Source organism: Equus asinus, chromosome 17, assembly GCF_041296235.1.
Source record: "Equus asinus isolate D_3611 breed Donkey chromosome 17, EquAss-T2T_v2, whole genome shotgun sequence".
NCBI classification, from domain to species: domain Eukaryota; kingdom Metazoa; phylum Chordata; class Mammalia; order Perissodactyla; family Equidae; genus Equus; species Equus asinus.
Window position 1 is genome coordinate 11,732,638 of NC_091806.1, and position 24,296 is coordinate 11,756,933.

At 37.2% G+C, this 24,296-nt stretch overlaps 1 protein-coding gene across 3 annotated transcripts in view; it reads right to left on the reverse strand.

Moving 5' to 3' along the window:
- CKAP5 (cytoskeleton associated protein 5) overlaps nt 1–24,296 on the reverse strand; it is a 94,785-nt gene that overhangs the window by 48,673 nt on the left and 21,816 nt on the right. For all 3 annotated transcript variants that reach the window (XM_070487604.1, XM_070487606.1, XM_070487605.1), the window contains exons 2-11: nt 16,890–16,983; nt 16,199–16,392; nt 14,544–14,750; nt 11,614–11,785; nt 10,861–10,993; nt 10,533–10,633; nt 8,374–8,487; nt 3,218–3,322; nt 361–450; nt 83–247 (exon numbers count right to left, since the gene is read on the reverse strand). In XM_070487604.1, the coding sequence (XP_070343705.1) occupies nt 83–247; nt 361–450; nt 3,218–3,322; nt 8,374–8,487; nt 10,533–10,633; nt 10,861–10,993; nt 11,614–11,785; nt 14,544–14,750; nt 16,199–16,392; nt 16,890–16,946 (1,338 nt within the window). In that variant the 5' untranslated portion in view covers nt 16,947–16,983. The remainder of the gene's footprint in view (nt 1–82; nt 248–360; nt 451–3,217; nt 3,323–8,373; nt 8,488–10,532; nt 10,634–10,860; nt 10,994–11,613; nt 11,786–14,543; nt 14,751–16,198; nt 16,393–16,889; nt 16,984–24,296) is intronic.

Sequence of the window (24,296 nt, forward strand, 5' to 3'; positions counted from 1 at the left end):
AACAGTCACTGCACGTAATTAGTAGGAAAAAAGACCTCCCCTAGCTATAAAATATCCCCCCAATTTCAAAGAGAGTCTATACCTTAAGCAGAGCAGCACAAAAGGGCTTCAGCAAGCTCTTTGGCAGGGTAGAAGCAGTGCAGTGGCGGAAGCTTCTTGCAATAAAAAGAGAGGTCTGCTGCTTGATGGTTGGGTTTTTATTATCCATTACTGCTAAAACATCCTCACTGATGTTCTGTAGTGTGGTCTGTAGAAAGAAAATGTGGTCAATCAGTTTTTGTCAACTGTAAAGAACAATCAAAGTATTACACTGACAAAATTCACTTTAGACAAAAGCGCAAACTCATACTGTCAACTCACAGTAAGGAAGATTGCATCAATCGCCTCCTGTAAAGCTTGTACCACTTGAGGCTTCTTCTCTTTGAATTTCTCCAAAATAGTTGGCACAACCTATAAAAGTGAACAGCTGGAATATTATTCACAACAAAAAGGAATGAAGGACTGAGACATGCTCCAAACATGGATGAACCTTGAAAACATTACAGTAAGTCAAAGAAGCCAGTCACAAAGGACTACATGTGTATGATTGCATTTATATGAAATGTCAAATCCATAAAGACAGAAAGTAGATTAGTGGTTGCCAGGGCCTGGGGGGAGGGCAGAAAGGGGACTGACTGCTAACAAGTATAGGGTTTCTTTTGGGTTGGTGAGAAAGTTCTGGAATTAGATAGTGGGGATGGTTCTACAATCTTGTGAATATTCTAAAACCACTGAATTATACACATGAAGAGGATGAATATAATTTATAGTATGTAAGTTACATCTCAATAAAGCTGTTATTAAAACACTGTTTGGTTCTAACAAAGCAAATAAAAAAGTGAACATCCAAGTTGGATAAAAAGTCATTTTCTTTCTTGAAGGGCACAGGAATCTTATGCTGGAACAACTGAGGGTTCCCATTCGGCACCACCGCAGTAGGGCTTCTCAACCTTTTTCTGCTTCTATACCTTATATGCACCCATTTCTATCAATAACATCTCTCATCAGACAAAATGATTCTCAACGAGGTGCGTTTAGGGCAGGGAAACAGGTAGAGTATACAATTCCTCTTCCCCATCCAAGATTCTGATATACCTCACTGGATTGCGATGTCTCCTGTGCCTTCACCATGCTAAAGAAAGAGTACCAGAAATTACAGCAATTTTGATCAGTATTATATCTTCTTATTCAAGTATTAAGTTTAGGTGAGTAAAGTTGGAATTTTTATAACTTTTATTTTATCTTGTACACTATCACTAATTCATTAAATATTTATTAAATGCCTAACATATCTATTGAGTGCCAGGTACTGTGCTGGCAGGCAAATTAAAGTTGTTTTTTTAAGGTCCAAAAGATATAGCCAAGCCCAGTGGCATCCAAAAACAAATGTTTTTCAATATTTCACAGAACTAACACAGACCAGAAGGAATATGGTTTCCATGGAGAAACAGAAAGACTTTTTAATACTAGGAGTTAGTTATAAACTTGAAAATCCAGATATTTTAATGACTATAAAGCTAAAGTTCACTTTTATATATATTGCCAGAAAAGACAGCTTACAAATAGTTAAAGAAAACCAAGCTGAAGCACTAACATGCTTGATATCAAACACTGGATATGACACAGTTTTAAGGGGGGAAATATCCCACACCATAAAGCACGGGAGACATCCTTTAAGACACAAAACAAAACGTCAAAGCCCAAATGAGAACTCGAACTAGAGGACATAATTTAGTATGCATTCAAAGGTATTTTTAAAATTGTTTTCTAGAAAGCTTGAAAAGTTATCCCTAATACAAAAGTATAAAATACTCTAGTAAGTAATACAAAATTGACCAAAAGCTAATTAAAACACTGATCACATATACAAACACATCCATATTATGTAAGAAATATTGATTGCTATAAAAAATTGATTATAAATTTACTCCAATTTATGATTTACATGTCTAAGGGTTTTACTTACCTTTATTTTTATTTCCCTAGTAACAAGCTAGTCATGATTTATTTCTATTTGGAAGGTCTTCTTTTTTTTCAGTTAAGTTCTGTGAAATTATTTTTAATGCTATGAGTAAGTGAGCTCTAAATACCATAACTAAGTGAAGTTAGAAACTAGCTTCACAAAATAAAACTGACACATGAGTATGGACTATTAGGAGACTCTGAAGTCAATCTAGTCAAATGATCAAGTGGCTTAGCAAGTTAAACCTGAAAATTCAGTATGGTCAATTTTCAGGATGCTGAACCATTCTAAGTAATTCAGATCCGATTTAGAGGCCAACTAATAGATGCCACAGTTAACAAAATCATCTCAGTTTATTAAAACTGCTACTAAGCTTGATTGCTTCCAAATTTATACAAAGAAAATAGTATATTCAACAAATGTCTCCAGTCAGATTTTCTTAGAATAAATTAAACTGATATATCACCAACAGTGGAACCTATATAAATGTCTCAAGTGTATGTTATTTTTTAAAATAGGAAAACACTATAAAATACATTTTCTATATTAATCACACTTCAAGTTTTATATTGCCTTTCCTACTCTCATTTTTACTCTGTCCTGGTTATCACAAGTTTTATTTTATCCTGTTATACTGTATATAATGGTGTAAGGACAAAGCAAGATGTTAATAAGAAGTAATAAGCAAATCAACCAAACTAAGTAATTTAGGCCGAGTGCCTGATTGTCTACATAAAGCTAATTAATTTAGTTATAACTGACATCTTTATTGACATGTTGTGAGGAGCTTTGCTCAGTATTAATAAGATTTAGAGAGAAATTTACTTTGCCCAAAATATAAAGATCTATGCCAAAGTGCTGTTTTAAAGCAAGCTAGCCTGCCACTCTCTCTCCTTTTTTTTTTTTTTTGGGTGAGGAAGATTGGCCCTGAGCTAATGTCAGCTGCCAATCTTCCTCTTTTTCTTTCCCCCTCCCCAAAGCCCCAGTACATAGTTGTATATCCTAGCTGCAAGTCCTTCTAGTTCTGCTATGTGGGGTGCTGCCTCAGCATGGCTTGATGAGGAGTGCAGAGGTTAGCGCCCAGGATCCAAACCAGCGAACCCTGGGCTGCCGCAGCAGAGTACACAAACTTAACTGCTATGCCACCAGGCCGACCCCTAGCCTGCCATTCTTGATAACACTGTTGATTTGTATCCAAAAAAACCTGTTACTTACGTGTCCTGCATATTGTCCAAATTTCTTCCTTAGCCCAACAGCCAGGCCAGTAAGACATTTTGCTGCCAAAGCCACCAACATAACATTGGTGTCCTTTCCAACAACCTACAAAGGGGGAAAGAGAATACAAAATAGTCACAGCCCTGTAGAAGGGAAGAGAAAACTTATTCTTAAAAGAACTCTGAAAGCAATTATGCGAATGGATACCAATTTTGTCTCCTACGTAAGAGGAAGATTCTTCTTTGACGAGAGCAAACTTGGAAGCTTCCTTTCATGATGCTTAGTCTCCCACCTGAAGGTTCTAACAACAAAATATACATAGAACCACAGCCTCAAATTGCTACCTCTCCTTTAGTGGTGGTCTGGACTGCCACACTGCACAACAGTGCAGGAGGTGACTCTGATAACGGCAGAGAAGCTGGAGGCCTGCTGGTTTTGCTTTGGGGCAGGGACACCACAGGGCAGCAGTTCTAACATTTACACCCAAGGAGCGCCAGTAGAAACTGTTGTAGGCACCTTCAAGTAGTCCACGGGGACTCTAAATTGCAAATGCCAATGCAACCATTCCTCTGAGGGAGCTTCTGGCCTCGCAGCTGCCAATTTAGTTCCTAATGATCATCAAGTTTGCACTCAGAGTCTCCCAGCAGGGACTCCTCCAGCATTGTTTATACCACCACCCTCCTGTACTACACTCCACAAAGCCTAGCACCTAGCAAAACTCCCAGGTAATAGCCGCATCTGTGTCAATTTAGGAAGACAATGACTATGCCTGGTTCCTTTATTGTGGTATAGTGCCCAAGTCAGCTGGTGTTAAAAAGCTGCTTTAATTTTAAGTGCCCAAACCCTTGTTTTTTCAGTCTTCTTCCAGGTAGAAGCAATGTTTCCATTCTACTTTGCATTTTTTTTTTTTTAAAGATTTTATTTTTCCCTTTTTCTCCCCAAAGACCCCCAGTACATAGTTGTATATTCTTCGTTGTGGATCCTTCTAGTTGTGGCATGTGGGATGCTGCCTCAGCGTGGTCTGATGAGCAGTGCCATGTCCGCACCCAGGATTCGAACTAACGAAACACTGGGCCGCCTGCAGTGGAGCGCGTGAACTTAACCACTCGGCCACGGGGCCAGCCCCCTACTTTGCATTTTTTTTAAATTTTCTTTTTTCCTTGCTGAGAAAGATTGGCCCTGAGCTAACATCTGCTACTAATCCTCCTCTTTTTGCTTGAGGTAGATTTGCCCTGAGCTAACAACTGTGCCAATCCTCCTCTATTTTGTACATGGGTTGCTGCCACAGCATGGCTGCCAATGAACAGTGTAGGTCCGTGCCTGGGAACCAAACCTGGGCCGCCAAAGCAGACTGGGCCAAACTTAACCACTAGGCCACAGGTTTGGCCCGCTACCTTGGATTTTATCTAGTCTCCAAGATCGGGTATTCCATAAGCAGAACACTTCATCCTAGATTCCCTGAATTAAACGACCCCTAATACATAGCATGCAAGGAAGTTCTAGCTGGCACCCATAAGCACTCCCTGAGCACTGGGGAGTAAAAATTTAAGAGATGAGATTAACATTTATTAAAAACACATTAGACACCATAATTTTATAGGCGTTTTATAATCCTTATTTCATCTAATTTTCACCCAAACCCTATAAAGTAAGTATTATCTCAATTTTGCAGATTTCAAAAATCAAATAGAGATTAACTTGCTCAAGGTTATAGAGCCAGCCAACAGTAGTGCTGTGATTCAAACCAAGGTCTCTTTTGACTCCAAAGCTTTTTGCTCTCTTTACTAAAGGATATTCTCCCTCCAAACTCATGCTATGGCAAATTCATTTTCCTAATGAGAAGAGGAGATCAGGGTCCTAACAAACATTTTGTTAAATCTCTAATTACTATAAAACTATGGTCCAAAAATATTAAATAGAAAATGAAAAAGAGACCACAGTCACATACCTTTTATTAGGATTGTTCTATTTTATTTATTTATTTTTTGAAGGAAGACTGGCCCTGAGCTAACTGCTGCCAATCCTCCTCTTTTCTCTGAGGAAGACTGGCCCTGAGCTAACATCCATGCCCATCTTCCTCTACTTTATAGATAGGACGCTTACCACAGCATGGGGTGCCAAGCGGTGCCATGTCTGCATCCGGGATCTGAACCGGCGAACCCCGGGCCGCCGAAGCGGAATGTGCGCACTTAACCACTGTGCCACCGGGCCAGCCCCTGTTCTATTTTACTATTAGTTATTGTCGTTAATCTCTTACTGTGCCTAATTTATAAACTATATGTATATGTATGTATAGGAAAACACAGTACATATAAAGTTTGGTACTGTCCATGGTTTTAGGCATCCAGTGGGGGTCTTGGAATGGAGACCCTGCAGTTAAGGGGGGGACAACTGTAACATACATACGAAGTTTGTGTGTTTACATATAAGTAAAATCACATAAAAATTTTTAAAAATTTCATGTTAATTTATACAACTGAGGTTAACTTTTCACTGTTTTAAATATTTTAGCCACAAAATTAAGTTTCTTCTTACTTGTTTCTAGCCTTGAATTGATTGCTCCCACTCCACCATGTCAAGAGGGAAAGAAGTTTCTCCCGCTACTCTAGAGCTCACAGATATCTATTGTCTGTGTCTACCCAGTAACAAACTCCATGATCCTCTCTACATAGAACACAGTGAGAGATTAGATTTATATTCACAATGCCAATGGAAATCACAGAACAGTCTTTATTTGAATAGCTAATTTCCTAAGAAAATGCAGGAAGAGAACATCAATTAATATTCCTTATCATCAGATAAAAAATAAAAGCTTTGATTTGAGACATTGAGAATTCGGGCACAGAGCAATAAGATTCCAGATAAAAATTCCATGCCAGGCCACTTAGTAGTTTAACGACCTTAGATACTTTCCTTGTTTACGTCTTGTTTCCCTCATTTGTAAATCTGAGTAATAAAATCTATCTCTCAAGGTTGTTGAGAAGTTTAATTGATGTCAAATATTGGGAAAAGTTCTTTGTAATATTTACTGGTAGTAGATGTTATATTTAAGGAGACAAATATGGTTAATCAGATGAATTGTACTGCCTTTGAAATTAGCTGTTATGACAACTGAAAATTCCAGCTCTGTCAATTTGACATTAAACAGGGTTTCAGCTTCAGATATAAATACACCTAAGTGATTCAGGTTTTGGAGATGCATTAAATTCCAAATAAAATGATAAAAATCAGGGGGAAAAAATTATATGCCAGAACTTAGAGAGAATCTAAAGTTCTCTTCAAGGCCACTAGAATCTCATTTCCCTTCTCTTAGCCTTCTACTCTTCCTCTTTCCTCCCAGGCTCCGGGTTGGTGAAACCTCTTTCCTCGGGGCAATTCCCTTTTAATTAATCTTGCCTAAGTCTGTGGCTTCAAGATGGAGGGCTGATGACTAAACAAAGATTTTGACAAATCATATCCCTGCTTCCAAATCCCACTAGGAGGAAAGCGTAGGAAGGCTGACTATGAGAAAACACAGTCCATCCTCATTATTCACAGATTTCCTATTTGCGAATTCCCCTCCTGTTAAAATTTATTTATAATCCCAAAATCAATACTTGTGGCACTTTCCTGGTCATTCACAGACAAGCACAGGGCTGTGAAAAATCTGAGTTGCCTGATGTGCACATTCCCAGCTGAGACTGAACAAATCTGCCTTCTTTCAGCTCTCATACTGTAAACAAGCATCTTTTTCATGGTCTATTTAGTGATGCATTTTTTTGCACTTTTGCACTTTTTCTTGATGCTTTCACTGTTTACAATGGCCCCCAAATGTAGTGCTGAAGCACTGTCTAGCATTCCTAAGTGCAAAATACATGTGTTAGATGAAGCTTTGTTCGGCCATGAGTTATTGCGCTGTTAGCCGTGAGTTCAATCTTAATGAATGAAGAGTATATATTAAATAAGGTCTCTTCAAACAGAATAAAACAAGGCTATGTATTGATTGGTTGATGAATATGTTGTGACCAGAGGGTCGCAGGACCCTAACCCTCGGTTTCCCCTGGGAGCAATGGTTCAGCACTCGCTAACTCAGTGTTCTGGTAACTTCATAGAACATAACTACCATGAATAATGAGAATTACTGTACTTACATGTGTATATAATTAAAGATTAACCTTTTCCCCCCCAACATTCTAATCCTCTGTAATTTCAGGCTGAGAAGCAAACGAAACAAAGTTTTCAACCTTGCAGTATTCAAGGAGATGTCTTCAGAGTTTGTTCTTAAGCTCTATTAACTACAGCCACAGTGTTTGATCTGTATTTTCAGATATTATGAAAAGCCATTATACACAAAAATATCCACCTCATTGTTCAACTTGGTTGGACCTAAGCAATACCAAAATAGTATTTACTTTTTATCTTTTTCAAGACTGGCACCTGAGCTAACATCTGTTACCAATCTTCTTCTTTTTTTTCTTTCTTTTTCTTCTCCCCAAAGCCCCCCAAGTACATAGTTGTATATTCCAGTTGTGAGTGCCTCTGGTTGTGCTATGTGGGACGCTGCCTCAGCATGGCTTGATGAGTGGTGCCATGTCCGTGCCCAGGATCCGAACCAGCGAAACCCTGGGCCGCTGAAGCAGAGAGCACGAACTTAACTACTTGGCCACGGGGCGGGCCCCAGGAGTGTTTTCTAAAAATATTTCTTTATTTAGTACTTGCCTGCTTTATGACTGACCACATATCCGGACATCCTTTGCTTTACACGCTGACACAATACAGTGTAGCATCATCTGCTAGCTAATGAGAAAACATTCTTCATATTTAATATTTGGTCCATTAAATAGAGCCAATTTAAATTATTCATCCTACAGAATTATAAAACTGGAATACTTGGTTCTAGATCAGCAAGACCCTCTTTTCCTTGAGGTTTGTGCGTGCTATCAAATAGCATTATTTAAAGTCAAAGTGATACTAAACCAAGACTGAAAACCAATCTCTCCAGACTAACCACAGTCATTTTAAACAATCCTTTAAAAATGAATGCTTATAATTTAAAAACCACCAACAGTGTTCCTTAAATGGCAATGCAGTTGTGATAAAAAAGGATGACTGATGAAGAGAGATTCAACGGCCTAGTCTGTTCTTGGGACATCGACGCTGAAACCCCTCGCACTCACCTTCTTTAAAGCTTTCACTAAATCCGCATAATCGCCTGCTTCCAGCTTGGGGTTTTTCACTAGTACTTCCACAGCCTCCAGGGCTTCTTTTCTCTCCTGCCATTTTTTTGCCTCCTGTAAGACATAATATGAGTCACTTGTAGAACAGAAAACAAGACAGCAAAATAAGTTTATTTCTGCCACACTACTAATTCAAAGATATGTAACTATTTTTTGTTTTTAGAAACTTTTTCTAAAGTTCATTAAAAAACAAAACTGCAAAACTGCAACCAATCAGAATGTTTTGTTCATATATATAAAATTTTGTTCATAAATAAGAAGTATTTTCAGAACATTTCATAAACCTAAAGTTCTATAATAAGTAAACAGAATAAGATGCCATAGACTTTTCCTTCTCATTTCCTAGGCAAATGTTAGTAAGCAGGTATAAGAGAAAACATTGATAAAAGCATTTCTAGCACATCTCACAGTGGCACAACTACAGGAGAAAGGAATTTCCATATTGACAACATTGAAGAGACCAGAAAAGAACAATCACGTAACCAACAATCAAAACTGTTCTAATCTTGGAGATTAGCTTTCTAGATTGGGGATACAATGCTAATCCTTTCATTTTTATGGCCATAAAGGAGATATGCTTCATTAGAGATCAAGCAATCATTCAATAACTTAAATATCCACTATTGGAAAGAACTGGAAATACAAAGAAGATGACAAACCCATCACTCTGGAGCAGATTACAGTTCAATTCAATTTATCAAATATCTATTTGTTAGTCAGAAGTTAACAGAATACTCAAATCGCTGATAGCAGAGCTAGGAAGATCTTCAATAAATAACTACTAGGTCATGACCACTATGAAAGAAGTAGTACAAGGGGCCGCCTCTATGGCCTCATGATTAAGTTTGGCGTGTGCTGCTTTGGTGGTCTGGGTTCTGTTCCTGGGTATGGACCTCTACCACTTGTCAGCAGCCATGTTGTGGCAGTGACCCACATACAAAATAGAGGAAGACTGGCACAGATGTTAGCTCTGGGTAAATCTTTCTCAGCAAAAAAAAAAAAAAAAAAAAGGAAAAGAAAAGAAAGAGAGAAAGAAGCAGTACAAGATGCTTTGGTAATATAACAAGAGGACTTAACCTAGTTTAAGCTGTCAGGTAGGATCTCCCCTAAAATGTGATGCTAAAGGTGAGACCTAGAAGATAAAGAGGTATTATGAAGTCAATGGGGGAGAAGCACATTATAGGCAGAAAGAACAGCATATGTTAAAGCCCAGAGTTTGGGGGTGGACAAAAGTGTCGCACATTTCATTCTGAGAGAAGTTCAGTATGACTGGACCCTGGAGAGAGAGCAATTAGAGATGCAGCTGGAAGGTAAGTGGGGGCCCCAAAGGTGCCATAGATGGCCTCAACGGCCACAGGATGATCTCAGACATCATCTTAAAACCCTTGGAAGTCACTGAGGGGTTTTAATGGCCAATGATACAGGAAGATTTGCATTTTTAAAAATGACATCTCTAATTACATTGTGAAATATTACAGGAAAGAGGCAAGAGCAGAGACGGGAGTCTTAATAAGGAGACTACTGCAGCACGTAAGGCAAGAGATGATGGCAGTGGTTGGGATAACACTGTTTCCCAACTGGGGATAATAACTCTGTCCCTTGGGGTACATTTGGCAAAATCTGGAGACCTTTCTGATTGTCATGACTTCGAATGCTATTAATGATATCTGGTGGATAAAGGCCAGAGATGCTGCTAAACATCCTACAATGCACAGGACAGCCCCCCAAAACAAAGAATTATCTAGCAAAAAAATGTCAACAATGCCAAGGTTGAGAAACCCTGGGGTAAAGCAGTGGCAGTGGGATGGAGAAAAGGAGATGAATTTGAGAGAGAGTTAGAGGTAAAACCAAAAAGACGAGAAAAAGGGAGAAGTCAAGAATAATATCTGGTTTTTGGCAAGACTTGTACAATAAAGTGCTATAGCAGATACTTATACAAAGTAGTACGAGAACAAAGAAGCAGCAGCTGACTCACTTGATTAGGGAAGACTCGGGGTGGAAGGGGGTGCACCAGGAAAAGAGTCCAGCAGCGCATTCTCTAATTATACTCAAGTAACGATTTAAAATGAAATAAACGAAAAAAGTTTACCATTACTTACAATTTTGTCATAAAAGTCTTTGGGAAGTTTAGAAAGAATTTCTACTGCTTCCAAAAGCTCATACGCATCTATCTGTGGTACCTCATCACCATCATCACCACCTTCCAGGAGAAAAACAAAACAAACCTTAATTACTTATCAAACAGTTATCAGTCCTTTCATACTCTAGATGAAACCTTGATACAGAAGGGATCAGTTATTAACGCTATGAACTACTTAGATTTTATTAAAAGGCAGTCCTACAAAAGGTGTCTAGTGAACATAGGTTCTTGTGGTAGGACCCATTCTTGCTAATTTTTACAGAAACCAGTGTTTAGAATTGGCTTACCTCCCTCAGCATCACCACCAGCAGCCTGTTGCTGTTCCAATTTAGCTTCTAGTTCTTGCTGGGAACGCAAAAATCGAGTTGGTTTAGGAGCACCTGTTGGCAGTTTGACCCATTCTTCTTCTAGTTCTTTCAACTGCAAACACGATAAAATATTTTAAACATCTACATCTACATCTCTGCCGCTAGAGAACAGACTTCACATTTACACGTACTAACATATCAGAACCCAGTTTCTTATTTATGTGGCCCCAACAGATCAAACAAGAAAAGATAAATTTAAATTGCATACATTTTGTAGCATAAGTAAAACTGACAAATTTACTACACTGAAGATATATGATTAAGCACTTAGAAAAAAGAATAAAATCCACTTTTTAGGACACTCTCATTACTTCATGAATTCAGATACGTTTATATCAGATAAAGTCTCCAAAACCAACTGTACTAATAAAAACAGGTAAAAATGCATTTTGTCTAAACAGATATCAAGTCCTGCCACCCAACAGCATTATAAAGGAATCTTTTAAAAACTGCTATAGATTCAACACTAACATACTGGAGGCCCTGAATGCACGGTATTCAACTTGAGAGGACAAAGTAACAGCAGACACTGTTAGCTATGCTCAGAAAAATCAACTGTTTTCAAAATTAAGAATGAAAAATAGTTATTTGCAAGGACAGGACCTCAACAACAATGACAAGAAGGAAACATCTTCATATTATGCAAAGATAACTAAAAACCTTTGTGCCTACCTGGACAGAGTTTATATTTTGTAATGGGGGTCTCAGAGCATCCCGAATCCATCTGTAAATCTCCACAGCAATTAGTTTGGCTTCATCTCGAACAGCCTTCTCTCGAGACTCAAAGAGTTTTGGCAACACTTTGATAATTGGCTTAAGTAAGACGATTTTAGAACCAAATTCACTAGAAGTGAAAAATTGGAAAAAAAAATTGTCAACAAGCAATATGCTTGGGTAAAGTGTTAGCTTTCACCCACTCATACTTCCATACCTACTCATTAACAGAGTTAGATATGTTAACTTTTTTTAAGGGAGCAAAAAAAAAAAAAAAAAACTCATAACCAGATCTATGTTTAGATGTCACTCTTCCAAGAATATTATTTAATATCTAGGGTCCAAAATAATATTACCATTTTAAAGCTATCTTTCTAGGTAACCAGACTAGAAATAATTCAAATCTATAAAAGACCAATACTGGTGTAATATCTTAAATATATATGTATATACACATAAAAGCTTAAAAATATAAACAAACCAGTTTCTAAATATTTAGATGAGTGAAATCTACTTTTAACAAACTTTTAATAGTTCTTATAATTATGGTGGTTCACTCAACTCGACAGATCACTATCCTGCCAGTTTGTGTTCCATTCCTGACTTCAAAGCTATCACCTTGTAACTCCAGGCAACTTAAATCTCTCTTTGCTTCAGTTTTTCACAGGAAAAACAGGTGCATTCTGACTTCTTTTAAAAAGGTAGCACATTTAACCTTATATATCTGTCACATATTGTGTTTTTAAGTTTCCAACTGGCCAAATTTAGCTTTCTGATTCACTGCTAACATTTCTGAATAACAAATTCTGAAGCAAGAGAGATTTTTTAGGAAAAAACAGACATTCTGCAGCAGGACGTATAAATATTATTAACCTATTATCTGATATATACAAATTTATCTTGTGCACAAATGCAACAAAATTTTTCAGTAATAGCTACTGACATATTCCAATAGATAAAGGAGGAGACTGTGAAAATACCCTCCCAGGAAAGTGATATTTAACAAGACACCTGGTTGTATAAATAGTTTAGATGTAGGTATCATAACATGGAAATAAACTACATGATCTCCACAACTTCCTTTAAAATCCCTTTTATTTTAATAGAAAAGAACATTTTAACTTGGCTCAGCTGACCTTGAAGACTAAAGAAAAATAAGAACTTATGGGGATGATAAACCGCTCTGTTTAGCGATACTCATCATGGTGCCTGAAGAACCTAACATTTTGGATCTCTTAATCTTCCTTTATGTTACTACTGTTTCATCTGAATTTTTTTTATTTCTCTATCCTGGCCTACTTCCAAAAGATATAAAAAAAAACAGATGACGCAGGTCCACATGGAAAATAGACTCCTTAACAAAACAAAACCTAATTTTGATACTAAACATATTACTATAGGAATAAAAAGGTTCCAGAAGCCCATTTTAAGGGCCACAGAACATATCTGGTCTCCTGAAGCTATCTACGTTAGTGATAGCTCTGGAACCTAGGACTGAACATTTCGGCCCAAGGTTCTTGAAGGTCCCAGAGAGCTGCCTAGTTGCACCACAGATTCTGAGATGCTTTAGGACAAAGAAAGAACCAGCCAAGGATGGGACTAAACACACGGACAAGGCAGACTGAGAAGATACACCTAACTTGTTCTTCTTCTACCCTATTCTCCCAGTCAGCATAAAAATGAAATAACCAGAGCTTATAGCATTCTAGATTAGAAACTTCTAATTTAAAGGTAGAAGAGTATAGTATAATAAATATTTTTATTAAGAGATCCGATACTAAGGACAGAACAGATCTACTAAGACAAGCACGGTCTTGACGACCAAGTCAATTCACTAAATTTCAAAGATGAGAGAATGAGCACACTATTTACTACTCATAAAAACACATGCCAACTATATATACTATAATAGGTTAGAAACAAGGAAAACTTTCTTCAGATTCACGAGAATCTAAGTGAAAGTCAAATTTTATAAAAGAACATTATGAACCAAGCGAAAGACAACATAAAAGTTTAAGACTTATAAATTGAGGATAGTTTAACAAAATTTAAGAATTTTGATACTTTCACATAAGATAAACACCAAAGGAAGCATTTTCTCCAAGAAGGAGGTCATACATGAAATCACAAGAGAGTTGAGTTGGGAAGATCTTCACTCCCATAGGTCACACATTTAGGGTTTCACTAGAGCTGCTTTCTAAAGTCCCTCATGTGGATAGTATTGGGACAGGATATCAGATTAGAAGGACTGCCAAATCAGAACAAACTAGTGGTTTGTCTAATTCAGATTTCCATAGCAAATTACAGCCACTTGTTCCTGACAGAGATCCCATTCATGAAAAACTTTACCACGAAACGACGAGAAATTCTAGGGTTGAAAATAACTTATTACATAAGAGTACGAGTTATTTTCTATCTGCTGTTGCTATGTTTCTGTTTAAAAGGCATATAGCATTTGCTTCTACTTTACTAAAAAGGCACCTAAACAAAGATTTGCTTTAGCCAACAAACTGTTTTTAGCCAACACTTGAAAGTCAGAAATTTATGGTTCAGGATAACAAGAGAAAAAGAGCTGCTTAAGTACCCTAAGGGGTGCTTTTCTGTGAAAAGGCCAACTCATAATCCGAGAACAGGTCAGAAATGTCCCCTGCTCATCTTCATTAGAAAGGGATTTAGATAAAATAACCACACAACACACTTAAAGGCTAAAATTACTGAATACAAAGTGTCCCACTTGAGGAATGACTTCAGCTTTTCCAGGTCACTGTCCTGGTTGGTGTGGCATGTCAACTTAAGTCCAGCAGTTTTCATTTCTGTTCAAACCAGGAACCCAAACTCAATTGAGAAAGTGTAGTTAAGGGAACTAAAGCAAAAAGAAAAGGTCTTACCTTAAGGCTTTCCTCAGTGTCTCTATACAGGCCACTATGATCTTGGGGTTCTTGTTGTCCAGGCCTTTTAGGAGCTCTTCTTGCACAGCCTCTCCCTTCTCAATCTCTATGTACATTAGACAAATCTCAATGCCTAGCTCCTTGGCTTTGGCTTTGGGTTGGTTGAATACTTTACTTACAACACCTGATACAACTTCTCCTGTGGTTCTGTAATATAGATTATAAACAACAACCCCACACACAAAAACATACTTTAGTAGAAAGAGCTGGGAAAAAGTCATGGAAGGGGGAGGGAGGGATACTTTTTAAAATGCTTAGAAATTTTAAAAATTAGAGATATTTATTTTACAGCCAAGAACATTAAAGAAAAACCCACACGAACCATAAAAGCTTAACATGTCACATCACATAATGACAGAGAAGCACCATTTCTGTTTATAAATGTAGAAAATTCAAACAAGAAAGCAAAAATTCCTTGAAATCCCTCTACCCAGAGAAAATTACTTTCAACTTTTTGGTATCCATCCTTCCAGACTTTCCTATATGTATACAGATAGACAAACTGACGGAGAGAGATACAGATATATTTTACCAAAGTAGGATTACAGAGTTTTTTTGACATTTTTTTAAAAAATCATTTTAAATACTGCTTAGGACAGAAAATTTCTTCACAGAGGGAACAGATATATACCTTTAATAACAAAGGGCTGCTCCGACTCCTTGGCAAGACTTTACAGTAACTTTATTGCTTGCGTCTCTTCTAAATTAAATAAAACCTGTCTACTGGAAATTAGAGGAACTGAGTGGGTTGGGATTACATGCAGCATTTGTCAAAAAAGTTTCCGGTATTATAAGAAAAATGAAATTAAAAAAGCAATGGTCTCACTAATGGCAAGGGAAACTTGGTGACACTGGTTACCCAAACTGTCAAATTAATGACTGTCATTATTGGTATAATCTTTGAAGTCAGTCAAGTATATTTCTTGTGCAATTAAGCCAAGGGTCCCCACTTTTTTTTTTTGTATGGAAGGTTCCTTTCAATGACATAAAGAGTAGTGTTAGAAAAATCAGGTTTATGAGGTATGGGACAGTGGGTTATTAGAAACCTCTATCATCCGTGGCTCAAGTCAAATAGGCCGAGAGTCACAGAGGTTGTTTAGTTAGCATCACCTCTCATAAGAGATAAAAACGCCTAATAATCACAGGGAGAAGGAAATGTTTCTAAGATCACCTACTGGGAACCCTTGTACAAAAAGATTTTTGTGGGGCCCAAATGTTTTCAGTGAAATTCTGATAATTCCTTTGCATTAACAATCTCAGTTTCTACTAAAAGTTACTACAGATTTTCCCTCTTAGTTTAGAGTAACTCTCATACAAAAGACTCAAAAGGAAAATCACTTGCTTATCAAACCTTAAAGTAAAAACTCGAGATTTGATTCCTAATTTGCTCCTCTTTAGAGATCTCACGTACCATTTCGATTTCAGCAAGCAGATAAGCACTGAATGAAACAAGTATCAAGGAGCTACGAAAGTAAGAAAATAGTATCTTCTAGAAGTGCTAATAACTAAGGACAGTGATCCATAAATATATATAAATTAATCCACGGAGCACCAGACAGGGTTTTTACCAGAATAGTTGGAAAGAAACTACTTACTTTCCTGCTACATGAGCATTTTCGACATAAACAAGTGCAGCTTCTAATCCTTTCAATTGAACCACTGCATTGGAATCAGTCACAAATTTTTTGATCAATCCTAAATACTTGGACCACTCTGGGCTCTTTTCATCCTTTATTTTCTGGAAGATCTTCAGGGCCTCTTCATACCCACTTAACCTTGCTTTCCATAGCTAAAAGAAAAGTAGTATTTTGAAAAACAAAATTTAATGATATTATTATTATTTCCTGCTCATTTGGGGAGTTGGGGAGAGAGTGACTACCCTTTACCAGGCAGTTTGAACAAAGGACTCCATGATTAGAAACAAAAAAGGAGTTTAAGGAATTCAGATAGTTTTCAAAAAAGATTAGCTACTAAACTACTTCTTCTAAGTGTTTAAGATTTATGATATTCTGCCAAAGTCATCTAGAATTCATAATAGGCCACTACAAATGTATCTCACTTTGTACCCAAGTATTACTAATTCCTTCTTTGTAATACGGCATTAAAGAGGTAACAATTCAAACACGAGAAATCATCTTGCTGAAACTGTCTAACCTCCCAAGTATGCTGTTTTTCAGTTGTATCGTGTAATCATTAGGCAGCTTTATATGTGTGTATATATCACACCGTATATGTGTGATAAAACAAGCCAATGACACTGAAGTTTGAATTTCAGCAAAGTCTTACCTTGTGTTCACATTTCTGATCAACTGGCAGTTTCATCCACTCACTGTCATCTCCCATGGTGCTTCCAGTTTCTCCTTAGAATTAAGGGTAATTCCTGCTCAGATAAAAATCAACACCTATTAACTCTAGCAATCAAGTAGTCTCTTAAGACAAAGTAACTTTTCCAAGACTATTATTTCATCATGCATACACCAACAATTCTTTGGTCAAATGCCCATTTAATTCCATTAATAAAACACTTAAAAAGGAAAAGGAGAAAAAAGTCAATCAGAAAGTCTAAATGAATCTAGAAGGGACAGATATTTGTTTAAAAAAAAATGATACTGGGGCTGGCCCAGTGGCGCAGGGGTTAAGTGCACATGTTCCACTTCGGCGGCCCGGGGTTTGCCAGTTCAGATCCCGGGTGCGGACATGGCACTGCTTGGCAAACCATGCTGTGGTAGGCATCCCACATATAAAGTAGAGGAAGATGGGCACGGATGTTAGTTAGCTCAGGGCCAGTCTTCCTCAGCAAAAACAGGAGGACTGGCAGCAGATGTTAGCTCAGGGTTAATCTTTCTCAAAAGAAAAAAAAATGATACTTATATATTTTCCCAAATAGGAATTTCTTAGATGTATGACAAAGCTAGAATGACACTGAAGAGCTGAGCTACTTGGCCTTTTAAGAGGGCAAGAAAAGAGTTTTAAAGAAAGTCATACTTTTAACTGTCAACCTAAAATTCCTTATAGAAAATAACCAACATGGAAAAATCTCGATGCTACTTAGCTTTCTAACTAATTCTGGTCAATATGACTCTAGTCAATATGTTTATATAAACAAAAAATTAAACCCCTGAATAAACTATTCCTTTATAAACTTTAAACCATTTTTAGTTAGAGGTTTATAGTCAACATTCTTTTAACAATTTTATGCTATTCATTTAGATCACACCTTTTTTTTCTGATTATAAAAGTGATGTATGTTAACTGCAGAAAATCTGGAAAGTATAGAAAATATATAGGAAGGAAAGTATTAAAACATAATTTTACCACCAATTAGTAACCATGATGAACACTGAAGTGTGTATCACTTGAATCCTTCCAGAGTTTTTGTATTTGGGTTTTTTTTTTTTTTTTGCTGAGGAAGATTTGCCCTAACATCTGTCCCAATCTTCCTTTATTTTTACTATGTGGGCCGCCAGCACAGCATGGCTGCTAACAGAGAGGTATAGGTCCATGCTTGAGAACCGAACCCAGGCCACTGAAGCAGAGCTTCAGTGTGAAAAGGGGCTGGCCCATTTCACATTTTTTCAATGCACATGCAGTATGTAAATTACATGAAAAAGACAGGAATAATCCTCTTGGAATCTTTTTCTTATATGGTCACAAACATTTTCCCATATTTGGGATGATGTTTAAAGCTTGCATAGCACTCCATCTTATAATGTACCATAGTTATTAATCCTAACGTTGGACATTTAAGTTGTTTCCAATTTTCCAATATTATAAATAACATAGAAAGGATGCTGTGTATCTCTTCATCTCTGGTCCTGCTCTGACATAAAATATATCTTCAATAAATACTTGTTTAATGAACATATACCTTGATGGTGTCTCCTATGAATCACATACTGTACTTTGAACCAAGAACAACTGCATGGAAGAAAGATATTCTCCCCACTTTACACACTAGGCTCACAAAGTTTAAATAACTTCCCTAAAACAACAAGGCTGGTAGGCAGTGAGAGCACACTAAGATTCAAAGTCTACGCTTCTTCCTTTACAACTTATTCCCTCCTATCAAAATGTAGGAACTATCCCAGGGAAATTTATATACTCAAAGGCTGAACCGTAAAAGTGTATTAGAATAAGTGGAACTTTCACTAAGACTTCTCTCCAAAATCCCCAAGACCCTGTGAAATAATAGCAGTGTGCTTTAGAGTAGGAGTCAAACCTTAACAGAGAATCTACAGGAACTCTAATACAGCAATGGTCAGAGAGAAAATAGTACAACAGTTTGGAAAATAGTATGCCATTACTTAAGTTGAAGATGCATACCCTCTACTATCCAGCAACTTTGTTTCTTGCTATATACCCTAGAAATTGATGCCAACTGCATCAGAAGACCTATACGAGAATATTCATAGCGAAAAAAGAAAAGTCATAGCAAAAAAAAAAGAAGTCTTTTATGAAAAGACTTTTCAGAAGTCAAAAGTTAGAAATATTTGATAAGTTCATCAAAAAGAAAATGAATAACTAGTGGTATATTCACTGAGTGCAATATTATATAGAAACAAAAACAAATGAACTATGCAGTACCTTTCAAACTCTACAGTCTTTTTTTTTTTTTTCGAGGAAGATTAACCCTGAGCTAACATCTGCCGCCAGTCCTCCTATTTTTTTTAATTTTTTTTAAAGATTTTATTTTTCTCCTTTTTCTCCCCAAAGCCCCCCGGTACATAGATGTATATTTCGTTGTGGGTCCTTCTAGTTGTGGCATGTGGGACGCTGCCTCAGCCTGGTCTGATGAGCAGTGCCATGTCCGAGCCCAGGATTCGAACCAACGAAACACTGGGCCGCCTGCAGCGGAGCGCGCGAACTTAACCACTCGGCCACGGGGCCAGCCCCAAGTCCTCCTCTTTTTGCTGAGGAAGACTGGTCCTGAGCTCACATCTGTGCCCATCTTCCTCTACTTTATATGTGGGACGCCTACGACAGCATGGCGTGCCAAGCAGTGCCATGTCCGCACCCAGGATCCAAACCGGCGAACCCCAGGCCACCAAAGCGGAACGTGTGAACTTAACCACCACGCCACTGGGCCAGCCCCAGTCTTTTTTTTTTAATTTAAATAATTGTACACTGATATGTTTGTAAAATACAATAAAAATTATTAGATCTGTGTATTTTTAAAGTTGCTCAAGTGAATGCAAAATAGTCCAGTCACCATGTATAACAATTTGGTGGTTCCTTAAAAATTTAACATAGAATTATCATATGACTCTACAATTCCACTCCTAGGAATATACCAAAAAACTGAAAACAGGGGGCCGGCCCCATGGGCAAGTGGTTAAGTTTGCGTGCTCCGCTTTGGTGGCCCAGGGTTTCACTGTTCGGATCCTGGGCGCCGACATGGCACGGCTCATGAGGCCACGTTGAGGCGGCAGCCCACATGCCACAACTAGAAGGACCCACAACTAATATATACAACTATGTACTGGGGAAATTTGGGGAGGAAAAGCAGGAAAAAAAAAAACCCCTGAAAACAGGTACTCCAACAAGTACACGTACATGCATATTCATTGCAGCACTGTTCACACTGGCCAAAAAACAGCCCAAACATCTATCAACGGATAAATAAACATACTGTCGTATGTACATATGATGGACTATTACTCAGCCATAAAAGAGAATGAAGTACTGATACGTGTTACAATGTGGATGAACTTCACAAACTCGATGCTAAGTGAAAGAAGCCAAACACAAAAGGTCTCATATTCTATGATTCCGTTTATACGAAATATCCAGAACAGACCAACCCAGAGACAGAATGCAGACTGATGGGTGCCAGAGGTTGGGAAGAGTGGGGAGCGGGGAGAAACTGCTTAATGGGGAAGGAGTTTTACTATGGTGTGATGGAAATGTTTTGGAACTAGACAGAGATGGTGGTTGCACAACACTGAAAGTACAAAATGCTACTGTTCACTTTAAAATGGCTAATTTTATGTTACGTGAATTTAATCAACAATTTTTTTTTAAAGTTCCCAGGTGATTCTAATGTACACCCTGGGTTGAAAACCTCTAAAGTTACTTTCTTGGCACAAGTTTGAACTGCAAAAGCAATCTTTCCTATCTGACTGTTTTTTAAAGAAATACTCAATGAAAGTGTTTAAACATTTTCTAACCAAGAGAACGTGAACAATAATATTCGATTCTCGGTATTCTGTGAGTTCACTGCAATACTCTTTTTTTCTTCTTATTGGTTCCTTTTAGAAACATGAAGAAAAAGGTTATCCAACCTAACCACCTCATATAAAATTTATATGCCATTATGTCACATTTTCTGAAATGGGTTCTACTACTTTATAGCCTGAGTTTTAAAAAACTGGTGTTTTGCTTCTTTCTATTCAAAGGAAAGGCTCGCTTCATATCAACACTTCCCCAGCCACTGATATAATGGACATAGTGTTTGTGTATACATGCGACACTGGGGACTCTCGCTCTGCTGTGTTTTTCTTCTTCCAGTATTGATAAACTAAGAAAAAAAGGACTGCTCCACTAATTTTCCCTCACAATCATTTTAATTTTAGAATTTAAGTGTTTACATATACAAGAAAATGAGTTATGAAGCATTACAACAAAACTGTCATGTTACCTGCCCCCATCTAAAAATCAGAACATTCCCAATTTATTACGGCAACTGCATTTCTTTCCTGCCCCATCCTACTTCCCATAGAAGCACGTTCCTGAAGTTTGCTTAGTTCTATGCCATAGTCGCAGCCACATATCCCTAAACAACAAAATTAATTACACTTGTTTACGAGTTTTAGAAAAATTTTATCATAGTTTGCAGTCTTCCATAACTTGCTTTTTCATTCACTTCTTCATCTGTAAAATTCACCCATGTGATGTACTAAAGTTCAAAGCTACTCAAAGTGTGGTCCAAAGATGTGCTAGTTCACGCACTTATCATTCAGAGATAAGTACAGAAATGGAAATAAACATTCAGAAACTGCCAGAGCACCTCTTCTAACTTCTTTTAATATGACGGCTTGAGGAAATGAAGAAAGTTCAGCAAGGCTGAAAATGCAACAAGGAAAGTAAGGGGGTGTGGTGTCAGCCTGGAAAGTAGTCAAGATCAGACCCTGGAAGGTCTTGTAAGCAAGGTTGAGGATTTGGACTTTATCCCAAAGATGAAAGGAGACTTTGAAGGACTATAAGTAGGAAAAGTATATAGCTATCAAACTTGCATTGTTCAAAGATTAGGTAATGTAAATACAAAAGCAATGTAAAGAATGGCTTGGAAGGCAGTAACAAGGGAGGGAAATCAGAAGGCTGTAGTCTAAATGAAAGATGATGGGACCTGAGGGTGGTGGCAACACAGACAGACAAAAGTGGATGGATTTTAGACCTATAAGGAATGTTAAAGAATGTCCTCACTGAGTGAATGTAGAAGAGGTGTAAGAGAGGAACAAAGATGAAGTTGTGGACAAGCTGAGTTTGAGATGCCCACTAGACGCGTGCAGATGCAGGCAACAGCTGGAGATTCAGCAAGAGATCTGGCTTGCAGATAAACATTTAGGAGTTATCAGCAGATAAATGTAATTAAAACCAAGGGGGTGGATGATAGCACTGAGGGAGACTACAGAGTGAGAAAGGGGCCCAGGATAGAGTTCAGGTGAAACCAGCACTTGGCAAGACAGGGAGATAAGCCCGTCAGTGTACCATGTACACTGCCTGGCACATAAAATGATCAGCTGATGTCTGCTGGGGAAAGAAAAATACCCACAAAAATCCAAGCAGCAGTAAAAGTCTTATCAAATTTGAGTTTTTGCTATTTGAGAAAATTTTTATCTTCTTCTATTTCTCCCTGTGAATCTAAAAAATTTAAATTAAAAAAAAATCTGTACCTTCAAACTTGAGGTGAGACCTTGGGTAAGTTACTTAGGCAAATGCATACTGCCTCAGCATGCTTGCGTGTAAAGTGGGAATAATGTATCTGCCTCAGAGGGTTGTTTTGTGGATTAAATGAGTCAGGACATGTAAAACTCTTAGACTAGGTACTTGGCATCTAGCAAGGGCTCAATAAATGTTAGCAATCGACTACCATCATCAGTGTTCACTGGCATTCCCAATTTGAAAATATTTATTTCATTTCTAAATTACAGTTGACTTCATTTTGGAATTTTATAGGATTAAAAGAGCAAACATAAATACCCAAAACTGAAAATCATTAGACATTTTACTCATAATAGTTACTTGAAAATGATATACTCATTGACACAAGTCATAAATTAAATACTTGAAAGAGAATAAAATACATTACACATAATGCATAGACCTCTTACAATTTTATTACAGTCACTTTACTTTCTTTACTTTTTTATTTCATGCATTGACCAAATAAAGAACTGAAACTACGGCTTTTGCTTTTTTTTTTTTTTTTAACCTCTTTTGGTCTAGTTAACACTTGGGGGCAAGGCCACATATCTCTCTTGTTCCTTCAAATAATAAAATGGAACTAGTACTATTTACCTTCCATTTTGTCTTAAGAGCCTACACAACAGGTTCTTTTTCTGTGTTACAGACCCTTGGTGAAGTCTATAGACACCTTCTCAGAATATTTTTTAATGCATAAAATATTACATTAAATTAATTATGTTGAAATACAGCTATCGAAATATTTTTAAATGTGAATATATGGGTTTCTTCATTAATACATTAAATAAAATCTAGCAGCAAGTTTAATAACTACTGTAATTCTGAAGTTATAATGACCAAAACTATTTAGCTATAACACATAACGTGATTATGAAAATGATTTCTATTGGTAACAAAGGCATGGCTTCTTCTAACATTATTGTGGTTTATTGCCTACATCCTTAATTGAAGAAAATGCTAAAATTTCAGTTAAAAGGTTAGTGAAAATTAAGATGTGATTATTTTTCCTTTCAAGTTCACAGAATCCCTGAACATTCTAACCCCAGGATAAAATCTCTTGGTCTACAACCTTTCAAATTCCATGATTGCATGAACACTCTTTATTTTCAAAGACTTTGGGACACTGTCTACAATTGTCCCACAGTACCTACTTACAATGATGGTAAATACCAATCCTGTATTTCAATAGCACTTCATATTTTACAAGTATTTTTACAATCATTCTCTTATTTAAGAATCTAGTGAGGAAGACATTTAATCACTTCTATGTATTTCATAACGTAAATGCAAGCACACTATTATCTCATTCTGGTTTCTTTCCTCTCTTCCTTCTTCTGCATTATCTTTAGTTATGTGACTCTTTCTTATTGAACTGTAAGATTCTCTTGAGCAAGAGCTTTTTTATTAATCTCTAATCCTTACAAGGCTCAAAATTTTTTTTAAAAAGTGGGATAAAGCAACTACCCCTATCCTCTTTTTACAAATGGGGAAATAGAGGTTAAGGGTCTTGCCCGAGGTCACTTAAGTCGGAGAGACTGGTCTAGAAGAGATTTCTTGACTCCTAGTTAGGTGAAATTTATCTACACATGGTTTCCACATTATCTATAGTGACAAGTATTCACACTTTTTAAATAATATTTATTTTGGTGATTAACTCAATGAAAATATAAAGAGCAAATGAGAGTATATGTGAAAGACAAGTTTATCTGCCTCCAAAAGGATGTAGGCAATTTAGAGAAATTTAAAATACAGTTAGGTGGTAAGAGGGAA